This window comes from Corvus moneduloides, chromosome 2 (assembly GCF_009650955.1).
Source record: "Corvus moneduloides isolate bCorMon1 chromosome 2, bCorMon1.pri, whole genome shotgun sequence".
In the NCBI taxonomy this organism is placed as follows: Eukaryota; Metazoa; Chordata; class Aves; order Passeriformes; family Corvidae; genus Corvus; species Corvus moneduloides.
In genome coordinates this window covers 53,169,439-53,190,994 of record NC_045477.1, presented here as the reverse complement: position 1 = coordinate 53,190,994, position 21,556 = coordinate 53,169,439, and the positions used below count along the sequence as shown (strand labels likewise).

General features: G+C 40.9%; 1 protein-coding gene across 1 annotated transcript; it reads right to left on the bottom strand.

The window, feature by feature from the left end:
• Window positions 1-11,735: 11,735 nt before the first annotated feature.
• NHLRC3 (NHL repeat containing 3) lies at window positions 11,736-21,141 on the bottom strand. The gene is made up of 7 exons (XM_032099656.1): window positions 21,036-21,141; window positions 19,811-19,960; window positions 18,772-18,919; window positions 18,087-18,287; window positions 16,856-16,947; window positions 14,885-14,997; window positions 11,736-14,406 (listed from the first exon to the last, which is right to left on the bottom strand). The coding sequence occupies exons 1-7, from the start codon at window positions 21,081-21,083 to the stop codon at window positions 14,178-14,180; spliced, it is 981 nt and encodes a 326-aa protein (XP_031955547.1). The 5' UTR covers window positions 21,084-21,141; the 3' UTR covers window positions 11,736-14,177.
• Window positions 21,142-21,556: the final 415 nt, after the last annotated feature.

The following is a 21,556-nucleotide window of genomic DNA, read 5'->3' as shown; positions in this document are numbered from 1 at the left end:
TTGCAGAGCAAACCCTGGATTATTTCAGAAAAAGAAAACAAGGTAAAGTTCCCCAGCCCTCTAAATCATAATTTTGTTGCTGAAGGGGCACCAACTGGGTACCAGAGGACATCCAGAGAGAGGATAGGGTGGGAGTGCTACACGAGGAGCGTGTCCTGGGCTGTGTGGATGTGAGAGAGTCCATGTCACTTAGGGATAGGAACCAAACTCTCTGTTTTGTTAGTTTTAATAGAATGGACATAGTCTTTGCCATCCAACCTTTCAACCTGAGATACTGGAGTTCAGACCCTCCTCCAGCTGCCCAGGGAAAAGAACAAACACTTTTTCCCATCGAGAGGATCAGGCAGGTGTAAATCAGGGCTGTGGCCAGAAGCTGCACATCTCATCTCAGCACCAGCTCACAGGTGGGTTTTGCAAGGAAAACACAGCTAATAGATCTAATTAGACCCTTGCCTTCACAACGTGGTGGATGAGAGATCTCATCTGGAAACTCTCCCGCAGAGAAGTTTTTTCTATGTTGTCAGATTCAACATTCACCCTAGCTGAAGGAGGGATCAGTTTTGCAACGTTAATGGATCAAAACTTTTTCCCCTTTAGCACCATGCATGGTGCCACAGCACGGCAGAACCCCTAAAAATGCATACCTACACAAGCTTTTAGCATCTCCAGTTAAAATTTGTCCCTTCCTTTGCTCCAGGCATATTGTCAGTTACTGCATCTCAGCTGCAGGGTGGAAAATTCTAGCCAAAGGGAATCTTCTATAAATTGCTGAATTAAATCATAAAGCACTCATATGACCATTTCACAAGATACTTTAACTGGAACAAACCCAGCAAGAATAGTCATGTGGAGATGATGAGGCTTTAACTCTGCAGTGCCATGACCTTTTGCTGATGGGAAAGTGCCCAGAAGGATTTTCTTGGGAATTGATTTTCCTCTTTAATGCTGCTAATAAGAGATGTTGATAATAAAGATTAACCTAGGTATCTCTAAATAAAAATGGCATGCCTCTGCTGTGGTTCACCTGCAGGAAAATGGGTCCAAATCCCTTTCTAGATCTAAGGACTAAAAGAGAAGTACAATATGCAAAACAATTATTATAATCCATCATTTTCACTGAAACAAAGCAGAACAACAAACAATTATGATAGTAGACTGAATCATAAAATGGCAGTATGGCAAGGTGTATCAGCTGAGTCTTCTTACTTGGCAAAATAAAGAGGATTAGGGGAATGACTCATGTGTTGATTGGAAAATCTACTTTAAAGTTGCAAAGAAATTCAAGCAACAACATTTAATAAGCAATAACTTGCTGAGCAAAAAGCTTCTGTTCACTTACAGCTGCACTCCCCAGCTTGTAAACTGTGGATGCTCTGGAGCAGCAGAACCAACCCAACTCTGATGTCAGTCCCTCATCACGAGTTTGCATCTTCTTGTGTTTGCTATGGTCCTAGTGAGTGGGGTCATATTAGCAACAACAAAATATGTGATGTATTTGCATAGGGGGAAATGCTGTTTTTGCTGTAGCTGTCAGTGACAATTTTATTCCTGGTTGCAGTGCAGTCAGTGTTTTAACCTTTCCTACAAGTTTTGTCTCCTCCTATATAAAGTCTGGATTCCTCCTACACCAAGCTTAGATTCATAATGCAACTGAAGTTGTGAGTTTAAAACTATTTGTGGCCACCAAAGCGATGCCTGAGCTGTTGTAAAATAGAAAAAACCATGCTGTTCAAGCTCAGACTTCAACCCTCCCCTCATGCCCTGTTATCAGAGCAGCCAGCAGCTCCCTGCCCTGCAGGCGCTGGTGGGGGTTCCAAACAGTGCAGCAGCTCTGGGCAAAGCCACCCCTGCTGGGGAGGTCCTGGCGAACTGCCCGTCCATCATCTTGTGTGAAGCCTGGGCTCATTCAGCCCAAGCTGCTGCTTTGTCTTCATCTCACAAAACCCCGATGTCACCAGACACCTCAGCAAAACTCAGGCTTCACTCTGCTCAGCAGCCTGGTGAGGATCTAGGTAACAGGTTTGTGTAAGTGCTATGTGGCTGTGCCTCCACTATGCATAACTGCACTGTGTTGGTGTTTGGCAAGTGCCATCTGGTTTTCATTTTCTTTCACAGTGTAATTCATCACCTCCACCCCCACAGATTCACAGTGCAACTGCCTTTCTGCTTTCAAGACAATTTCAGCTACATTGAGTATGTTTTGATTTACTTTAGCTAAAACCCAGCAGACACTACCATCAAATCATTATCCTTTAAGTTAAGTTGATTTGCAAATTTTAGCAAGATAGGACTACTCATAAAATCTTAATTGATAAGGTAATAAGATGCTCAGAAGATGAAAGGACCAACCATATAATAACTCTGCTCACTATAATATAGGAAAATACTTTGGAGAAGCATCTTAAGCATATTAAAACCCATCAGGATATATAAGCAGTAAGAATAATAGTGAATAATTAGAAGAGGTGTAGAGATGAAAACACCTATTGTAGCTCAGTACAGGAAATTGTCTAATAGTCCTTGTTGTGACTCAAATTACTATTTCTTTTAAAAAGACTGGAAGCATCTTTCATTAAAAACTAATTTTTGAATCTTACACTGTGAGAGGGGAGACTGGCTTGTTCTATTTGTGGATCTGTGTACAGGCAAGGTCAGCTAAATAAAATTAAAAGCTAGAAAGGAGTAAAAGAGCTGATTACAGAATTACAAAAACAAGTAACTGACAAACCAAGAAGAATGTTTTTGTTGTGGATTCTTGAGGCTTCTGGTGAGCAGTTTTCTCCCCTCCACTTAAACAGATACATTGTAAACACCATTGGACATAGCTGTAAGGAAAACTGTAAAGAGAGAATAAGCTCCAAAGCAGCAGCCCACCTCTGGTGACATGGATTATTTTCTTTCTCAGTAACTCTGGAAGCCCACTTTGCACTGTAATTTTACTTTCTCCTCAGCTGTGTCTTAGGGATCACTTTACACAACAGTTATTTTCATTGAGTGGCATTGCGTGTCAAGGTATTGTGAATTGCAAACTGGTTTTTCAGGTTAAAGGGACATTGTCAGAAAACAATACTGTACATGCACATATGCACATTTAATACCTTATAAAATCTATTAACTTAAGCAGGCAAAAGCCTAGGAAGTGTCAGAGTTAATGCCATCTGTGCAACTCTAAATCTGCTCTTTCCCCACATGCATCATGGCTGCAATCTTTAATGACATGATCACCAATTTATTTTCTCCCCAGGGGCTCCTGTCTCATTTAGTGTCCTCTGCTGGGTGGTCCTCCTTCAGCTTCCTGTTCCTTGGAGATCTCCAGGCTCACTGCACAGCCAAACATCCACATATTTTCCACAGGAATAACAAGTGGAAATTATCTCATGCAGAGTACGTGACCTTTGCTGAATTTAAAGCCATATTTAGTAGGAAGGCATTAGAGCTTCTGCCTGTTTTAAAATTCTTCGAAATAAGTGGAAAACGATATACTTTCTTAGGAGTCACTGATTTAAGCAGAAGATAAAGCAAATCCATTGCATGGATGACTTCAGCCTGGATAGTTAACTTCAGAGGTGAAAAGTAAACAAACCCAATGTCTAATAAAGGTGAATGTTGGAAGGTTCTGGCTGGGTGACATGACTGGCTTTATCGATCACTCAGTTTGTATTTTGATAAGCCCACTGCAGTCCTGGGAGTTTCCTCAAGAGCCTTGTTGAAGAAGAGGAATAGGACACCAGAGGCTGGGGTCTAGGTCTGGGCTCCAAGTAAAACAGCTGCAAAAAAAATGGGAGGAGAAGTGTCCAGGGCTGGTTCTGTTCTCTTGTCCCTTCTATCCCCTCAGCGTGGTCTGTGGGTGAGGGTGTTGCTGCAAAGCAAAAGCCACCATTGTTGGGCACCTGGAGACCTGGAGGAGGAGTAGTCAGCTTCCCTTTTGGTTTCATTCCCTTCCTTTGTGGAGCAAGCAAGACAGCAAAAAATAAGTGACCAACACAAGGCTCCAGGTTTGCTTTCACCCACTTAAAAAACTAAGGCCAGGCAATTAAACCAACTACAGCAGCTAAAATAGTCTTACCCCAGAACAGGAATGAAGCCACCCAATCCCATTTGTCCCACCGTTTCTGGGTTGCCAGTATTGCTTCAATTTTGCCGTTCATCCCTCCCCCACTGCATCTGATTATCTGTATAAAAGGCTAATAAATTCTCTGCTGAATTTTAAAAAGTAGCATTATTTGCATTTTGAACACCCAGCTGTGCAGGATTCAGCCCATTTAATTATTACGCTTCAGAGGATGTACCCGGTTTTGTCACTCACCCTCACCAAGGAGGCACAGGCTAGCAAGGGATGAGCAGTGGGATTATCAGTCACTTGGCCTGCTGGTGTTTATTTAGATGTTACCAATTGCCACTCCTGATTTGGAGCCTAATTTAAACTTCAGATTCAAGACTGCTATCCTAGGGATGGATCCATGCTGGTACTAGCTCTTTAAGTGTGTGCACCAGGAACCACATTCAATTTGACTAGGCTTGCATAAATCTTTGCCGAATGAAAAGGATGAATTTCCAGCCTGTGTCATGGACTTGTACTTCCATTAAATGCCACTGTGTTCCGCTTAATTTTTGAATGTTTTGTTTACTTGGATTCACCTCTAACCACATTGCAGTGAAAAAGAAATTCTTCCAAGGGCTAACAAGTATGTTTATAGTAAAACTTTTTAGAAGGTGCTCATAATTTCCTCTCTATTAATTTTCCCACTGTTTCATTATCTGCAATGTGCTTATGTCAAGCTCTCTTGGCAACGCGCAGGCTTTTATCTCATGTATTGTGTAGTGCCAAGTGCTGTTTTTTTTTCTTTTGAAATAACATAGGGTTTGAAATTTTAGATCAAGATGCAAGTGTTTCTTCTCTGATAAAGATTTTGGGTCAAGCAACTATTATTCCTTTATTATCTCAGCTGAAATTTCTCCCAAGCAGAAGAGTGAGAACTAAGGATGTCATAAAATCCATTAAAACTCATACGGTGTAATTATTGCAGTGAGTTACACTGGTGAAATAGCATTCCTTGGGACACCTGAGCTGATCTAATGGATCCCTCACACCAAACCAGACCTCCTTTTGCAAGCATGGAGGTTTCAGATTGTCTTACTGAATTATATATTGCTTTTCTTTAACACCAGCCCATTTCCTTGGGGAAGGCCTCCAGGGCTGTCTCTGTACAGAGCAAACACAGCAGGGAGCTATTGCTGATGCTGGGTGGCTTAGGCAGTTTCATTATAGAAGCATTTGCTACTATTCTCCTCTCCCAGCATGCCTTAGACCCAGACTAGATCAATAAAAATTAAATTAAAATAACATACATATGTATGAATGTTAGATTATATATATATATACTGCATCTGCTGCACACCTCTCCTGATATATTATATGTAGACCTGAGTGTGTGTGTCTTTGTGTTTAGGATACATACAATATGCAATCCATACAATCTGAAATTTGTTACATCATCTTGAGCAAGTTGAAATTTGCTGGGGAAGGTGATATCCTTTATTATACCTAATGAGAAAGTTGATCTAAAAAAAAAAAAATTACATAAGGCTTTGCGTACCCAAATATTTGCCCCCTGCTTTAAACTGCCTCAGATGGGCTAACAAGAGATAATATTTCTCCTTGCAAAAGTTGTGTCTGCAGATCATGATAGGTTTTACATCAGGAGCATGATTGCTTTCTCTATTGGAGAAGGAAGGTGCTGCTCAGAGAGCAGCCATCATGACAGAAGGACCCTCTGGTTCCACGTGGAGCAGGAGGGGCACAGGGAGAAGCCTATGTGACACACCATGCCTTGCATGACTGACTGCTCTGCAGAGGTGCATGGGTTTCACAGCACCTGGCAACCTTCCTAGGACTGCCTGGTGGCCAGCTGTGCTTTAGAGGTGGCCTCTCCTAGACTGCCAGCAAATCTGCCTCTTTAGATAAGCTGTGTCTTTCTTTGCAATGCTTGGTTAAAAAAAAACCCCAACTTTTTTAACATAAGCCCCTCCAGTGCTGTCAGGGCTTCCTGATGTGCAGTCTGTCCTCCTCTCCTGTGCACTGCTGGGGAGCTGTGTGCAAGGAAGAAGACTTGTGCACTGCCAAAGCCTGTGTGAGGATGGAGAAACTGTGACTGAAAGCAGCAGGCCAGAGAGAAGGTAAGTACATGGTGGGAGCTGTCTGTGGCAGCCCTTTGCCGCTGGGTGAGCTCTGGAGGTAGATCAACATGGGTCAGCTGGGGAAACACCATCAGACATAACTATAAGGAAAATATTAACGTGACTCTATTAATATCAACAGTTTAATTCATAAAAGATATTTGATAAATATTGTTTTGTGGCCTATATTTCCTCCTGACTCACCTGTCTGTGAGAAAGAAGGACATTTATGACAAGGAGATTGGGCAAAATGAAAATCAGGAGCTCTCTGCTGCCCCGTGCATCCCTGTTAGAACACTGGCAAGCATTTTCAAATCAATTGAAAGGTACCACCTTTAAAGTCATCCCAAATATTTTTACCTTTTCCTGCTCATTATCTGTCTTACAGGTGATTCAAACGTACTTTCTTTCTGTTTTCATCCAGTAGCATCATCCATCACAAAGCCCTGTTAAAGCAACAGCTTGGAGGCACATCATGGCAATCTTTACTTATAGTAAAATCTCCTGCTCTTGTAACAACTTTCTAGTTTTCATTACTAAAAGCTCTGAAATTAGAGTGGGCATTAAGTAAGATGGGGCAAGCCTTATTACAGAGCTGGTGTGGATTCTGCTAGGTACAATCACTCCTCTCTCCTCCCCTCTGCTAAGTAGAATCCCTCCCCTTTCCTCCCCCCTGACCTCCAGGTCTCCTCCTTAATTGATTAAAGGCATATTTCCACTATAAGATTTATAGACATGTTGAAGCACATGCCTCTGATTCCTTTCTCTTTTACAGCATCCCTGTAGTGACAATTATGGGTATTTGCTTGTAGACCAGTTACCCACTGCCATGAACATTGCAGTGGGAGACCCCATTTGGGAGGCAAGAGTCATCTTCTGCCTGCTTCTTCCAGCTACACCAATGCACATGAGATAAACCAGCACAACCATCAGCATTGTGTCTTGGCTGGAAACCATTAAAACATTTAAAGAGCACCTTCATTTGAATTCAAACATTTTTCAAGGGCTCCAGTCTTTGAACGAAAATTAGCTTGTGCTACTTTGTGTTTGTATCAGACCATGGGTAATGATGTGTTACCAAAAAATTTATTATTTTTTTATATTTTAGTACCTGATGCAGAGAGTATAATGCTTTTCATCTTTGGGACAGTGGACAGGTGGCACAGGCAGTGAGAGCATGACCCTTGGGAGGAACATCAAAGGTGATCAGACTGGAATGAGGGCAACTCTGGTCTCTTTGCTGCAACTTTTGATTTTCAGTAAGAGAAATGAACTGAGTTTGTGACTGTATGTCCTCTTCATAAAGTACCTTCACCACTAAAATCTTAGATATTTGCAAACTCTTACCTTCCTTTCAAGGTAAGAGTACCTACCTAGGTACCTACTTCTCCTGCATAACAGACACCACGTGTCTCTGCCCATCTGTATCCTCCACCCCACTGTGGCATGCCAGGAGTCTGTACATCCTCACTGAGTTCTGAAGCCAAACCAGTTTACAGCAGCAGATATAGGGAAAAGGCAAGTTCACACAGAGGCCTTACGTGGTGAAATGCCAACGATGCCCCACACAGTAACTGCATCCAGCCAAGGATTTTTAACAGACTTTTCTACCCCTGCTCTACTATTTCTAATTCTGCTTTAGCCTTCCTGAGATTAGAAGGGGGAAGAAGAGGCAGAATTGCCTGTACTATTCCAAATGAGCATGCACTAGGAATTCACATTGCATTGCAAAGCTTTCTGTTTGATCAGCTGGTACTTTCCTAGTACCGTCCATTATTCTCTTTGTTTCCTGACTGCTGCTAAGTCCAGAAGCTGATATTTTCATAGAATCATCTTTTATGAGCTGGAATAATTTCCTGAATGGCAGTATATATTAAAGCTATCACAATGTATAAAATTGGACTTCTTTTTACTAATTGTACCTGATTTTATATTTATCAGTGTTACATTTCTTTTGCTATTTTATTGCCCAGTCATTCAATCTCATGATATCCTTCTGCAACTCTTTGCAGCTTTTGTCTTTACTCTCAAGTCTGAGTAGCTTAGTATTGTCAGTAAATTCTGTCCCTGACTTCCCAAATTCATTTCCAGAACATTAATCAATACATTGACCAGCACAGAACTAGTTTTTAACTTCATTTATAATATTTTAATTAGTCTTCCATAATTATCCCTTCTTTCTCATTTCACACAATTGGACACTAGGCATGAGATGTTGCTAAAAGCCCTTTTAAGATTTAAGCAAACTTTATTAGCCAGATCATTCTGACATACATGCTCAGAGATTCTTCCAAAGACCTGTAATAGATTTCATGGTTGTGTATCCAATACATCTACTCTTTCATTATGGTTTATGTCAATTGGCAAGGTACAGTCATCAATTCTTTTGAACCTCTACAGAAATCTCACACACAGGTGTGGTGGGGTTTTTTTTGTTTGTTTGTGTGTGTGTGGTAGAATTTTTTTCTTTCCTTGAACCATATTTGCCATTTTTTTCCCTCCTCTGATACTTATGCACTTCTAAGCACAAGTTAGTATTTCAGAAATCTCATGAAAATACTTAATGACGTTAATGAACTGACCACCTGCTAGTAACTTATCAGAGTGTTTCAATAAGCCATTTACTAACACTTAAATTCAGCCAGATCTTCTGATTAAGATCCTGTCAAAAATTGTTAACAGCATGAAAAGTTTGCTAAGCATGTCAACAGCAAATAGAGATAAAAATCTCTGTATCCATTCTGGTCTATTCTTCCACATTTACACCTTGACCACACAGTCACCCAAATTCTTTGACAACTGTCAGGGACAGTACTATACTGAGAGCTAGTAGCAGGAACAAATTCAGCCTCATCAAATCATGGGGAGATAGTATTACTCCCATACAGCACACAGATAGGTTTAGTGCTGGCAGTTCTAATATCCAGACTTCCTGTCGCACAGGAAACATTCTTCTGGATTGGTTTTTTTCATTAAAAAGTGCTATGAAAACATTTTGAAATTAAAGTATTATCAGTTTTCCATTGCAAGTCAAGTTTTCCAATCTACACAGTTTAGATAAGGAGCAGAGCAAGAGATGACTCTGTCATCATCTGTAAATGACTCTACGGGTGATAAGAAAAAAAACCTGCCATATTAAATCTCTAAGCTACCTGAAAACAGAACACAGGATGTTGAAGACAAATTAATCCAGAATAAAGCCTCCCCTTCATAATGATGTTTATTGACTACTAAGAAGAATTTAAATACGTAGACTTTAGTTATTCAGGAGATTTCCCATGTCTTAATTTGTTTGTAAGAGATCCCACCATAGCTGAGAGTGAATTACCAGGCTTGTTCTTGCTGTAACTGGGCAGTATTCTTCACCTCTGTTTTGCAGATCCAGTGACACAATTACATGTAGTTTCCTCAGACTCAAAATGTGATACTATGATAAAGTATGTCTATCCCATATCTCATTTGTATCAGTGTTACTTTGGCTTTAATGTAGTAACAAATCATCCTGTGTGCATAAATTAATATGTTCCTACTTTAAAATTTCATATAAGCAACATGACTTTGATGTTTTATGAACACTGAAGGACTCAAATATATTGAATCATTTACCTGAAGAAAAGTCTTTGTTCTAACCTTTTTATGGCAACTGCTGGAAAACACAAGTTTTGCAGATGCAATCTCCCAAAGGAGTAGAATAAAATAGTAATACAAAACCAGAGCAAGATTTTTTTTAAACATAGGCTGAGAAAGGAGGGGTAGAATAAAATTGGTGAATGAGATTAAGTAAGCTTAGCTCTAATCTTGCTCAGGGTCACCTCTGCAGGGAAATATACTGGCATTGCTCTCATGGTGTAATTATGCTGCTACAATTATACTATTATAAATTATTATGTTTCCAAAGCAACATATCAGTAGTAATTCCACTGAAACCAAGGATGTAAGGACTACAAGAATCAATTCACGATATCCAGTTGTCTCTGGACTGTGAATTACTGATTTTTTTTTTCCTATGAAAAACATGGAAATAAAAGATGGACATAAATCCAGCAATAATAAGCCAAAATTACTATGATTCTGTGATCAGCTTATGCTTAAAGCAGTCTATTTTGAAAAGAGAAAGGAAGTCTGGAGCAATTCATTATCTTTGTTGACTTATTAAAGCATTTAGGAAGCACCAACTGTTAGGTCTGTCTGTCTTCACACGGAGTCCCCCCAGCATCAGCAGGGGTTTGGTGCCCTCTTACGTTGGATACAGGCAACTTGAGTGATTGCAAACACTGCTGGGTGATGGATGGCTTGAGAAGGCTTCTCAGGATACAAATTGTTAAGAAACTAAGTGCCAGCTAAGATAACTGACTACTTAATGCTTCAAAAAGGTTAATAACCACTGTAAGGAAGCGAACTTACAGAGGCAGTGAACTTCAAGCAACGAACAGAGCCACGGACATACTTTTGTACCATTCCCTTCAGGTTTTACTGAGGTGTTCAGCCTCACTAAACTGATCTTGCACAGCACAAACCTGACTCAGGCTTTTTTTGGTTTGGCCAAATATTGTTTCTGATGATAATGAGAGCACAAACACACACACAAAAAAAGGCTGTTGAGCATCACAAAAAAATCATGAATAATGAGGTACTGGCACAAGTTCCCCAATGAAGTTGTGGATGCCCCATCCCTGGAAGTGCTCAAGGTGTGGTTGGATGATCTGAGCAACGTGATCCAGTGGCAAGTTCCCTGCCCATGGCAGGGGGGTTGAAGCCAGATGATCTTAAAGGTCTTTTCCAACCCAAATCATTCTATGGTTCTGTGAAGAGAGAGGACTGTGTGATCTGGTCTTACATCCTGGAAACATCATCCAGTTAACATCTAGGTACTTACTCAGAGAAAAGTATCATTAAAAAAAAAGGCCTGCAGAATTGGAGACAACAAAATAGAGGGTAATTCTATTTCCATTACTTGAATACTCCAGTGATTACTGCTCACACTTTAAAGCTGGCACTTAATACCTAAAATTACATTTCTGGGCACTTCTAGCAATCACCTTAGATTTCTCTCTTGTCTAGTTAACACTGCAGTATGTTTTTTCTTGCGCAAGTATTTCTAATCCATAGAGAACCCTTCTTGGTCTTCTAAAAACTAGATGAATTGCTCAGTAAATCCTTTCTGAAAGTAAAACTTGATTTGGTATAAGGAGTGTTTTGTTAGTTTCTTTTTAATTTCCCTACTAGCATCATAAGGGTATATACAGTTTAAATATTTTTTTTAAACTTGGCACTTATGTAACTCATTATTCCATTTTACTAATTACTCAGAGGGAAACATATGAGAGATATTTAAGTGTCTGTGTTGATACATAAATTAGAATGCAAAAGAGACTGGCCACAGAAATAGTGATGCATAAAGATAACATGGAATTTTAGATTACATTTAAATGTAATTTAAATTATCAGAAATTAATTAATACCTTATTTAAGTGCCTAGGGCCCTGTATTTAGAAGAGTAATCCATTACAGTGGAATGTAATTATATTAGAACAGAAATAAAGCACCCAAGACTTTAATAATGGGAAATTCTCAATTTATTTTAACAAATTCTCCTACTATGCATTTTTTCAGAGATCAGTATCAAGGTGATACATAAGAAAACATTCAGAGAAATAGCAAATTAGTGCACAAAATCATTTTCTCAGTCTGGTCATAGATACAGAGATAAACCAGAGTCTAAGCATCTTATAATTATTAATAATAAGCATCCCTTGTCCCTTGTTATCACGGACACCCTAATGCCTGGTGGCAAGGCACATTTTGGCACCTTGGCCTATTTCAGTAAAGCCAGACAAAACTGGATGGATGCTCCCAATTTCTTGAGGCTACACAGGCTCATGAAAAAGAGTTGAGAGCAGATCCATGCAGCAAACGGAAACTTGTACATGTAAGTTATTTGTCAACATCCAAAAGTGCACTATATTGCTTTACTGAACACAAAAACATATTCCCAGAGAGCTTGTAGTTCTACTTTCAAATGGATGTGACAAAGGGAGAATAAATAAGGAGAGGATGTAGTGAAGAGAGATGGGTATGCCTGGACCCCCTATACCATCAAGATATGTTCAAATATCATATCATCACAGTAAAATTTTATAAAATAAATCCACCTTGTGTAGACAAGAAATAGCTAAATTGCACAGAGAGCAGGGATCCCTGAGCTGGTCAAAAACTAGTTAGAAGAGCCAGACAACACACTGTGTGGACATATCCACATGGTCTAGAGGAAGTACTGCTACTTTTTCAGCAAATAAATATTGCTTACTAGCTCCCATTCAAGACCACACAAGTGATGGACCATATTTGCTAGTGGATAACCTTGAAGTTCTGCTTCTAAGGCTTGAGTGAGGACAGCTCCAGGTGGGATCTGGTTTTATTGTTGTGGATGTAGCCAACAACAAAGCATTCACATTTAGTGCATTAATCTCAAATAGCACTGAAATCAGGCAGTCAGGTTCCACAGCTGAGTTACTTTCCAGAGAAGGTATGAATCTGACTTTTCTGGACAGATTTTCCATCTACTGACTCACAAACTGTGATCATAGGTTGGCACCTACCAAATTAAGTAGCATTTGCTTTTGATAACATTCACTGAAATGGGTATTTCCCATCAGTAAAATTCTATTTCCCATATTCCCTTTCTAAGAAAGTAGAAAAAAAATTGCCTCTCTTAGCTGGCAATTAGCATTAAAATAATCCACACAGCAGAATAAGTGTGTGGAAACAGCAAAAATCATCTCAAGTGTTTTGAAGAGCTAGAAAATATGGAATGTGGATTGGAATGTGGATCCACAGTTTTACCATGGTGATCAGTTATCCACTGTCTCATTTCTGCCATGCCATCTTCCCCATCCCATTTTCCCATACTTGGCTCCCTCTATGCTATAAAGTGAACTTAAAATCTTGTAGCAACATGTAAAGAAAGCAGAATCCTTCTGGTCTGGGAATGGAGAAGCAGGATTTTTTAGGACAGAGCTTAGAGACATCTGCTATAATATAGTGTAAGAAACTTAACTCTAGACATTAGTGGAGTTGATGAAGTCTGAGTTCTGGAAATAAATTAAAACAGATGCTTTGCTGTTAACTGACAGAGCTTCAATTAAGCCAGAAGAAAATCATATGTCTCCCAGTCCCTACTGCTTATTAAGACTTTCCTAGCAAATTGCAATTTGTTTTTCTTGAGGAACTTACATGACTTGAACCTCAGTATGTTCCCCTATGAAATCTTATGGAACAGAAAACTCATGCTGATATAAATCAAATAAAGTTAAGAATTGATTTAGTTAAGAATCAGTACTTGGCTGCTGTGCACATACTTTTAGTTTAGTTTGAAGTGTCTAATATCAATTTAGCTCAAGCTTATTACAGACTTTATGGCTTTAGCTAGAGCTGAAAACAGATTTCAATACTTATGTCATTAACCACCTAAGGCAGATGCCAGTATCAGTACTGACACCAATATCCAGCAGCATCTAATTTAACATTGTGACACATCCTTATATTCTGTGTTGAACAGTAAAAAAAGAAAAGTGAAGAAACATTGAAATGAAGTGCTCTTCTCCCAGGAAATAATTTATGAAACTTCTTTCAGACATTTCTGACCATTTAACAACACAGTCTATGCAGAGGAGCCCCAAGTTGACTCCATGCATTTAAGATCAACAGTTGTGTTTGTAAAAATAATAAATGTTTGTAAAAATAATAATAAAATGAAAATGCTTATCATTTTACAGTTGCAACAAAAGTAAAAGCCACCATATCATTACTTAAACAAGTAACAACTCAAGATGAAGTATTTCTCCAGAACAGCTAGGACAGAGTCTTAGCTCTAGAGTTCTGGGAGCACTTGTGTAGTTCTGTGCTTGTCTAAGGAAACACCAGCTATAAAGAACTCATGGAAATGTGGTCATAGGTTTTGTATGACGCACAGCTTGTGCCATGGCAGTTGTGGGAAACCATCAGCTTAAGGGCACGTATTTTTGTACTTGCTGGGCTCCAATCTCTGCAACATAGACTGCTCCAGACCTCATGTCTACATCCACAAGGTGTGGTTTGGTTTCATCAGCCAGCTGGACACTGTGGACCATGACACAGTCCCCAATGGAGCCAACTGGAGGTGCTGCCAAGATTGCCAACCGGTTGATGTTCAGCTGAGCTACAATCAGGTATTTGTAATCAGCAGTAAACCTGTGAAAGACAGACATATTTTTGAACAATGAACTCCGTATGACATCTCATTTTAACACAAAAAAAACCTCTTTAAAGTCAGTTTTGAGGACTGAGTGAAAAATGCAATGTGACATTGAGAATTAACTTGTAAGCCTTGCTCTTCATATGGCTGCTAATTGAGACACATTATGCTACAGAAAACTCGTTCAAGAAAATCTTTATTCCTGTAGAAGGTGTAACAGTAAGGTTAATATCATAACAACTTTGAAGTGAAGCTCCCAAGCCTGCACTCGAATCCACAGGGCTTGTTAAAAGCCAGAATTTCCTGGTCAAGGTGCAATTGTGCAGATCTTTGCATATGTTAGGACACCCAGCACCTTACTACACTGGTTAGTTAACTCCTTGCCAGCAGGCATTAAATATCAACATTTTCATTCATCAGTAAGAGTACACCTTATTTATGCAACTGCATGCTTCTAGAACTGTTCAACAATACCTGACAGAATAGGGTCCATCTTCTGAAAAACAGCCACTCCAAGACCCAAGCCATTCTCCTGTGACTTTATCAAAAACTTGGATTCTCTTGTTGTCTCTGTCTGCAACCCATACCTGTTAAAAAGAAAAATCATGGCTGTCAACAAATAGAACAAATTAAATGCATTTGTTTCTTACAAGAGCAAAGTTCCCTGTAGTAAAAATGGAAGAATGTACCTGGAAGAATGTATACCTTCCCACTCAAAACTAAATTAGAAAATCTGACTTCCAGATATAAACCAAAACTGGCCTGTAGCTAACATACACAAATTATTTTATACTACTTTAACAGAGAAATCAGTGCCTTCTCTTCATTTTTGTGGCTATATGGATATATTTTATAGGATTTTTATCCCCACAATGAAGACATATTTCCACCTATAAAATTCTGAAGATCTGTCTAAAGGTCTGTCACCTGCATTTGTTTTTCCAGTGGTAGTCTCATTTCATGATCATGATCTGCAAACACTCTTGATATGCCTAATACTACTGCAAACACTGAGCAATTTAAACACTTAGAGCATGTTTAGCTGGTTTTGTCTAACCAGTTTTGTCTCTGTCCCACCCTGTGTTAACTGGGTTCACAAACTTTGCAAGCTAGGAATACCACTAGACAGTTCTAGTGAAGGCATTTTTTGTACAACAATCACTGAAGTTTTAGTTGTTGACAACTCATCAGTCTGGTATGTAAACTTCATAACTTTTCTGGGGTATCACCAAAAAGGGAGCAATAAACATAACCTTAGATCTTTCATCACTATTGTTAAATGAAACACTACTACAGCATTCTCTTAGCTTTCTTATGAATTAACAATTATTTCTCAACCTGAACTGATGATCAACACTACGTTGGCAGTAAAATCACAGCTCATCCCAGTCGCTGTCTTTGAATGAATAAACTCACAGTTACCCTGCAGCAGAAAGTGACCATATTCCTCCTATTTTTTCTCCCACTCTGCCAGTTTTGGCAGAGAATTGATTTTGATATACACTTCTTATTCTGATTCAGACAGCATCAGCAGAATTAGCTTCAACCAGTGGAGTTCTAGTGAAGCAATCTTATTTGCCCTGAAACAGATTAAGAAGCAACTGCATAATTCTTCTCTAGAACTGCCAGAGCAAAAGCCAGGCTACAATTAACACCTGGCAAAAGCAGACTCTTGGAATGCCTTGAGCTGCATGTAAAAGACAGTAATGTTCATAACCTAGCTAGAGCCTTACTATCACCTAAAGGTTACTTGGAATTTCCAAGTATGAAAATAAAGCCCCCTGAAGTGTAGCGATTGAGGATAACAGACCACCACTTTGTCATCTAGCAGGATCGTCTTTATATGTTTCTTCTGTGTACAGGTTTTAGGATCAACTACACAGGCAGCCAGTAGGAGAGAGAAAGTAACCACACAAAAACAAGAAGAGTAGAGCCAATGTTTCTAGCTCTTATCATTCATCCCACACACATTCACAGCCCAGTTTTCTGGGCTGTACGTCAAAGCATAGGTATTTACAGCTGGACTTGATCCTTTGGTATGCTCTTTCCCATGGCAGAAGAGCTGTTAGTCAAGGTAAGAATGGCCCAAGCAGGCTGCTGCTTCTACATGAAGAAACAGAAGTGCTTTTATTTATTAGAGAACACAGTTCTCCTGTAGTCTCACAATGGCAACCTGTTACAAACTGCAGGAGAAGCAGTCTGTTGTTGCATGGACATTGACAGTGTAAGTGGTCAGGATCCTTGTGTTAACCTTGGAGTCAGCTGCTTCCATAGAACCTGCAGTTATGAAACTTCAGCTCATGACTATCACACCAAAAACTGTAACCCCATAAAGCAACACAGATCCCAACAGCTTAAATAAAAAAGAAATACATTTTGTTTTGTCCAAGTACATATAAATAAGTCTGTTGAAAGATGAAATAAAAAAATTCCTTTACTCTTTACCCGTCCAAATGCATCCAGTGTTACACTGTGAGGAATCTTGAACTGACCAATGCCGCTCCCATTTGTTCCAGTCAGCCATATCTCTTTGTAGTCTAAATAGTGAGCACCATGAAAAATAAATGTAAAAAAAAAACCAAACTGTGAGAAAACAACAAATAAACCAGCTTTTAAGTCATTCTCTTGCAAAGTTACTTTGTGTAATTTGTAAAAGGGGAAATTTCCAAACTGTTTAAACACAGTACTCCCAATACATAAATCTGAGAAAAGACATGACTATTACAGTGACTACTGGATTGTTATTAGTGGTTTCAGGATTATGGTTACAGAAATGTAGCAACTAATACACAAGGGCCATAACCCAAGGTTTTGTTAAGCACTGAATTTAAAATAAAAAAAAAAGGAAAAAAATAGGATGGCTGATTATGCTATTGTTTCCTAAATTGATTTTTAACATTTGTTACCTGAAGTTTTTACTTTTAACAATTTACCATTTTGCAAACTATGTATTAGGAAACTATCTGCTTTATGATAGCACAACAGAGAAACAGGAGCTCCTCCACTTATTCCAGCTGTGACATGTGCAGACTCCTTAGTCACTGCCCTAAATGAGGAGTATGAGCGAGCTAATTAGAATCACAGAACTATTTAAGTATAAAAGTCCTCCAGACACTGCCTAGTCCAACCTGCTCCTCAAAGCAGGACTAGCCTCGATAAAAATATCCAACTCTGAAGTTAGATCAGGTTGCTCATAACTCATCACCTTTTCACCACATCTAAAGGAATGGAGAGTGCAAACCATCTTTGGGCCACCCTGTCATTAACTGTCTGACCACTCTTACTCTGAATGTTTTCTAACAAAAATTAAATTGAAATTCACCCCTCTTGAATCTTTTGCTCAGTGTTCCTCATTCTTCACTGTGTATCTCCAAGAAACATGTGGTTCTGTGTTCTCTATAGCCTCCTTTTACTGACTTGAAGACAGCAATAAGAATCCCCCTTAGCTTTCTTTCTTGGAGACTGAACAAAGTCACACTCTCAGCCTCTTCTCACAAATGACTAGAAGATTTCTTCTGAAGTGACAAGCAATAAAACAGGATTTGATTCATTAAGGTCTTGAAACTAAAGTTAAATTACAGTTCTGCCTAGTATTTGCTTAAAAGTTTTCCCAAGCCGTGTTATTTCAAATGCAGTTTTCAGTGGTCAACTACTGCAACAGTTCATTTTTCCATACCATCTGATAGTTTGAGCAATCTGTTGTTCATTCCTCCATCTCCATCAACAACATAGATTTCTCCAGTTTCCTCCACAAAGATCTCTGCTGGCTGATCAAATTGCAGGGGAATCAAACTTGAACCAGCATTACCCGGTGTGCCCAAGACCTGCATAAGTTTACCCAAAGGACTGTACTGTTTCACTGTGTGTCCGTATTTCCCTGAATCAAGGAAAAAAAAAAAATGCAACAATGTCTCAACAAAACAAAATGTAAGTATTAAAACTGACTGGAGAGATTGAAAAAGAAAATATGATACTCAGAAGTGGTATTAATACATCTAACAGACAAAACTCTATAATGAGATTACAACAGTGGGTTAGTAAATCCACAGGCTACAACAATATTCATCCATTGTATCAGGACCACTAAACCTAGGTCTAGCCAGAAGGCTTTTTTCCCTGATACTTCTGGGCAGCAGAGAGAGTGCTGACTGAGCTCAGCAGCTGTAAGCAAACACACAGCACAACTCAAGAAACTTCAGACTATTTTGTGCAGCACCCAAGAAGTTTGTTCCTGGCAAGAAAAGCACAAATCTGTCCCAGAATTGTGTGAAAGACCTAAATAAGTGAGTTGTTTAAAGCAAAATCTGCAGTACTACATTTTCTTCCCCACCTAATATTTCTCATATCACCACCATGCATACCTGTTCCAACATCTGTGATCCATACTGAACTTCCAGTTGCAGTGTTCCATACAAAGATACCATGAGGCATTTCAACTGTATCATTCCAGGCGTGAAGAAAATAGCCTTCTTCTGAGAATACAAGTACCTTAGGCACATTGTCTCCCCGCTGAAAAGGCAAAAAAAGTTCTAAAGAAAACACATTAAGTAAGTAATCTTATAATTTAAAATTCCTCTTTGTGAAGTTTTTGCAATGTTTCCTGAACCGTAAGAATCTCCTGATGTCATTGTCCACCAGAACTCTTTTTCCAGCTAGAAAAGGAAAAAGAGTTAAGAGTCTAAATTTAGCATTAGAAAACCTTCCAGTCAGTCTAGACTTTAACCTTACATCACAGAGTCCAGCTTTCAGAGCAGCCGGGTGCCTGCAGCTATCTTGGTCTTCGGTTTGAACTGTGATTTTGTGCTCCTGCTGAAAAGCATGCCCAGTGGAACATGGACATGAAAAACCGCAACAGTGCTTATTAGCTGCATGGCACTCAAGTACTCATACTGTACTGTACAAGAAATTCCTACCACGTCCCATGGAGAGAATGTCTTATCCATGGCCTAGAGATAGTCACACAGGGAACTGGGTAGAGGAAATAATTTGCCTCCAGTTACTCTATCTGGTTGAAAGAGCTGTGTGGTTTTGATTTCATGGGACAAGGCCTCAAAGAATGGAAGATTCAGTTGCCCCAGAATCACATTTTATCTTACAGCTAAGGGAAGAAGCTGCTGTAACTCAGTTAAGTTGGATCATGCATTCATACCACAGAAATTTAATGCTTTAAAAAAAAAAACCCCATGAACAAATGTACCAGAACTCCTTTTAAAAACAGATGTAGCAGAGACATCTCTGCTTATATTTTCTCTGAGTTTGATACAATAATTATTCACACATGTATATAAAAATGTAAATATATAAAAATAAATGTACACATATATATCCTAATCTTAACCAGATGCTTTGAAGGCAGAAATACACAAGAACAACAGAAAGAAATACAGTATTCCCACTCACTTGTCCTACATAGACCAAACCATGCAGAGAGTCAACAGCAACACAAAATGTTTGGCCAGTGAAGTGTTCTGGAGTTTTAGGCCAGCCTATGTCCAGCTTGTACATCTGTTGCTCTCCCCTCCAAGGAGAGAAGTACTCTGCTTTTAAAACCTGAAAATACAAAATAAATATATAGTAGTCAAATTCCATGAGGGTGGGATCAAAGGAAACAACAGTTGAAAGTAACTGTGTGCTGAAGCATCATAAATTCATTTATTCAATTTAAATTAACAAGACAGATTAACAGAAGCAGGCTTGTAGCCAGGGGTTTGGACTGCAAGTGGGAAAACTTCAACAAACTGATCAAGCTAATCAAGTCCTTTGGATTGGGCAGCTCTGGAATTAGAAGGCAAAACACACACCCCGAAATTTCTTACACTAGAGTTGCTGTTGCTATCTGTAAGTCCCACTCCAGAAGAAGGGAAATAGTAGAGAAGGTTCCAAATGCACCAGATTCAGTAGCCACTTCAAGATGTGGAAAATAGGAAAATGAAAAAAAGTAGAGGTCAAGAAAGAAAACTACACCTTGGAAATGAGGAAGTGTAAAATGCCACAAACAGTCAGACTCGGGTCAACGTATACATTTTAAACGAAAATGGAGAAAAATAATCTTCCACTTTCTTGTTCTGTTTTTCCAGCAAAAGAGTGGAAGCTAAGCAATGCTGTAAGGTAAGCATTGAAAAGAGCACTCAGCACAGAGCTAAGAAGTAACGCGGTGACTCTGACGGCCCACGGCCACCTGACACTTCCGCTCCTCGCCCTGCCGGGACCAGGGGACACAGAGCTGCGGAGAGACAGGCTGGGCTATCATGAAGGAAAACCGAGAGCAATCAAGCAAGGAGAAAACCTGTCAGTATCAAGTGGGAAGTTATTCACCCACAGACTCCTTTTTCCTCGCTTGGGCGCAGCACACCGCCTGGAGCCCCCTGGCAGGGGCCGCCCCGCGCAGGCATTATCTCAGCGGGGCTGCGAAGCCGCGCAGTGCCGCAGCCTCCGCCTGGAACCCCATCAGCCACAAGCGGCGCGGGAGGCACCGAGCGCCACCGGGTCCCGGGGCGCCGCCCGCACCCCCCGCCCAGCCGGCTCCGGTCCCGCCGCCCCGGGCGCGCCCTTCGCAGCCGAGCCCTCCCCGCTGTCCGCCCTAACCGGAGGCCCTGGCACGAAGCCCCGGCCGGCCGGCGCGCACCTGGGAGCCGCCGAGCAGGGCCAGCAGGGCCAGAAGCGTCCCGGCCATGGCAGCCCCGGGCCCCCGGCCGCTCCCACCTCCCGGGGGCGGGGCCGGTTGCCACGGCAGCCACGTGGCCACCGCCCCTCCCACGTCGCCCCGGTGGCCGCTGCTCCCCGCGCCGTGCCGGGCCCGGGACTAGGGGCGGCAGCGCGGGCACGGCGCGGGGCGGGCGCGGTGGTGCTCCGAGGGAGCGCTCAGCGCTTCGGCGCGGCGCCGGGAGCTGGGTGAGGGGCGAGTCCGCCCGGAGTTCCCGCCGCTTCTGCACAGGCATCGCTGTCGTCGCGCAGCGTAGTAAAGGGCCTTCTCTCGGCGCTGTGATGCCATAGGGGCGCGACGGCGGGGAGGCGGGACCGGCGGAGGGGGTGCGCTGTCTTGGGGTTCACGCCGCTCCCGGGCCGCCTTCCTCACCTGCCCCGCCTGCCCCGGGGTCCGCCCGGGCTCTGCCCGCTGGGATCGCGGGGCGGCGGCGCCGCGAACGA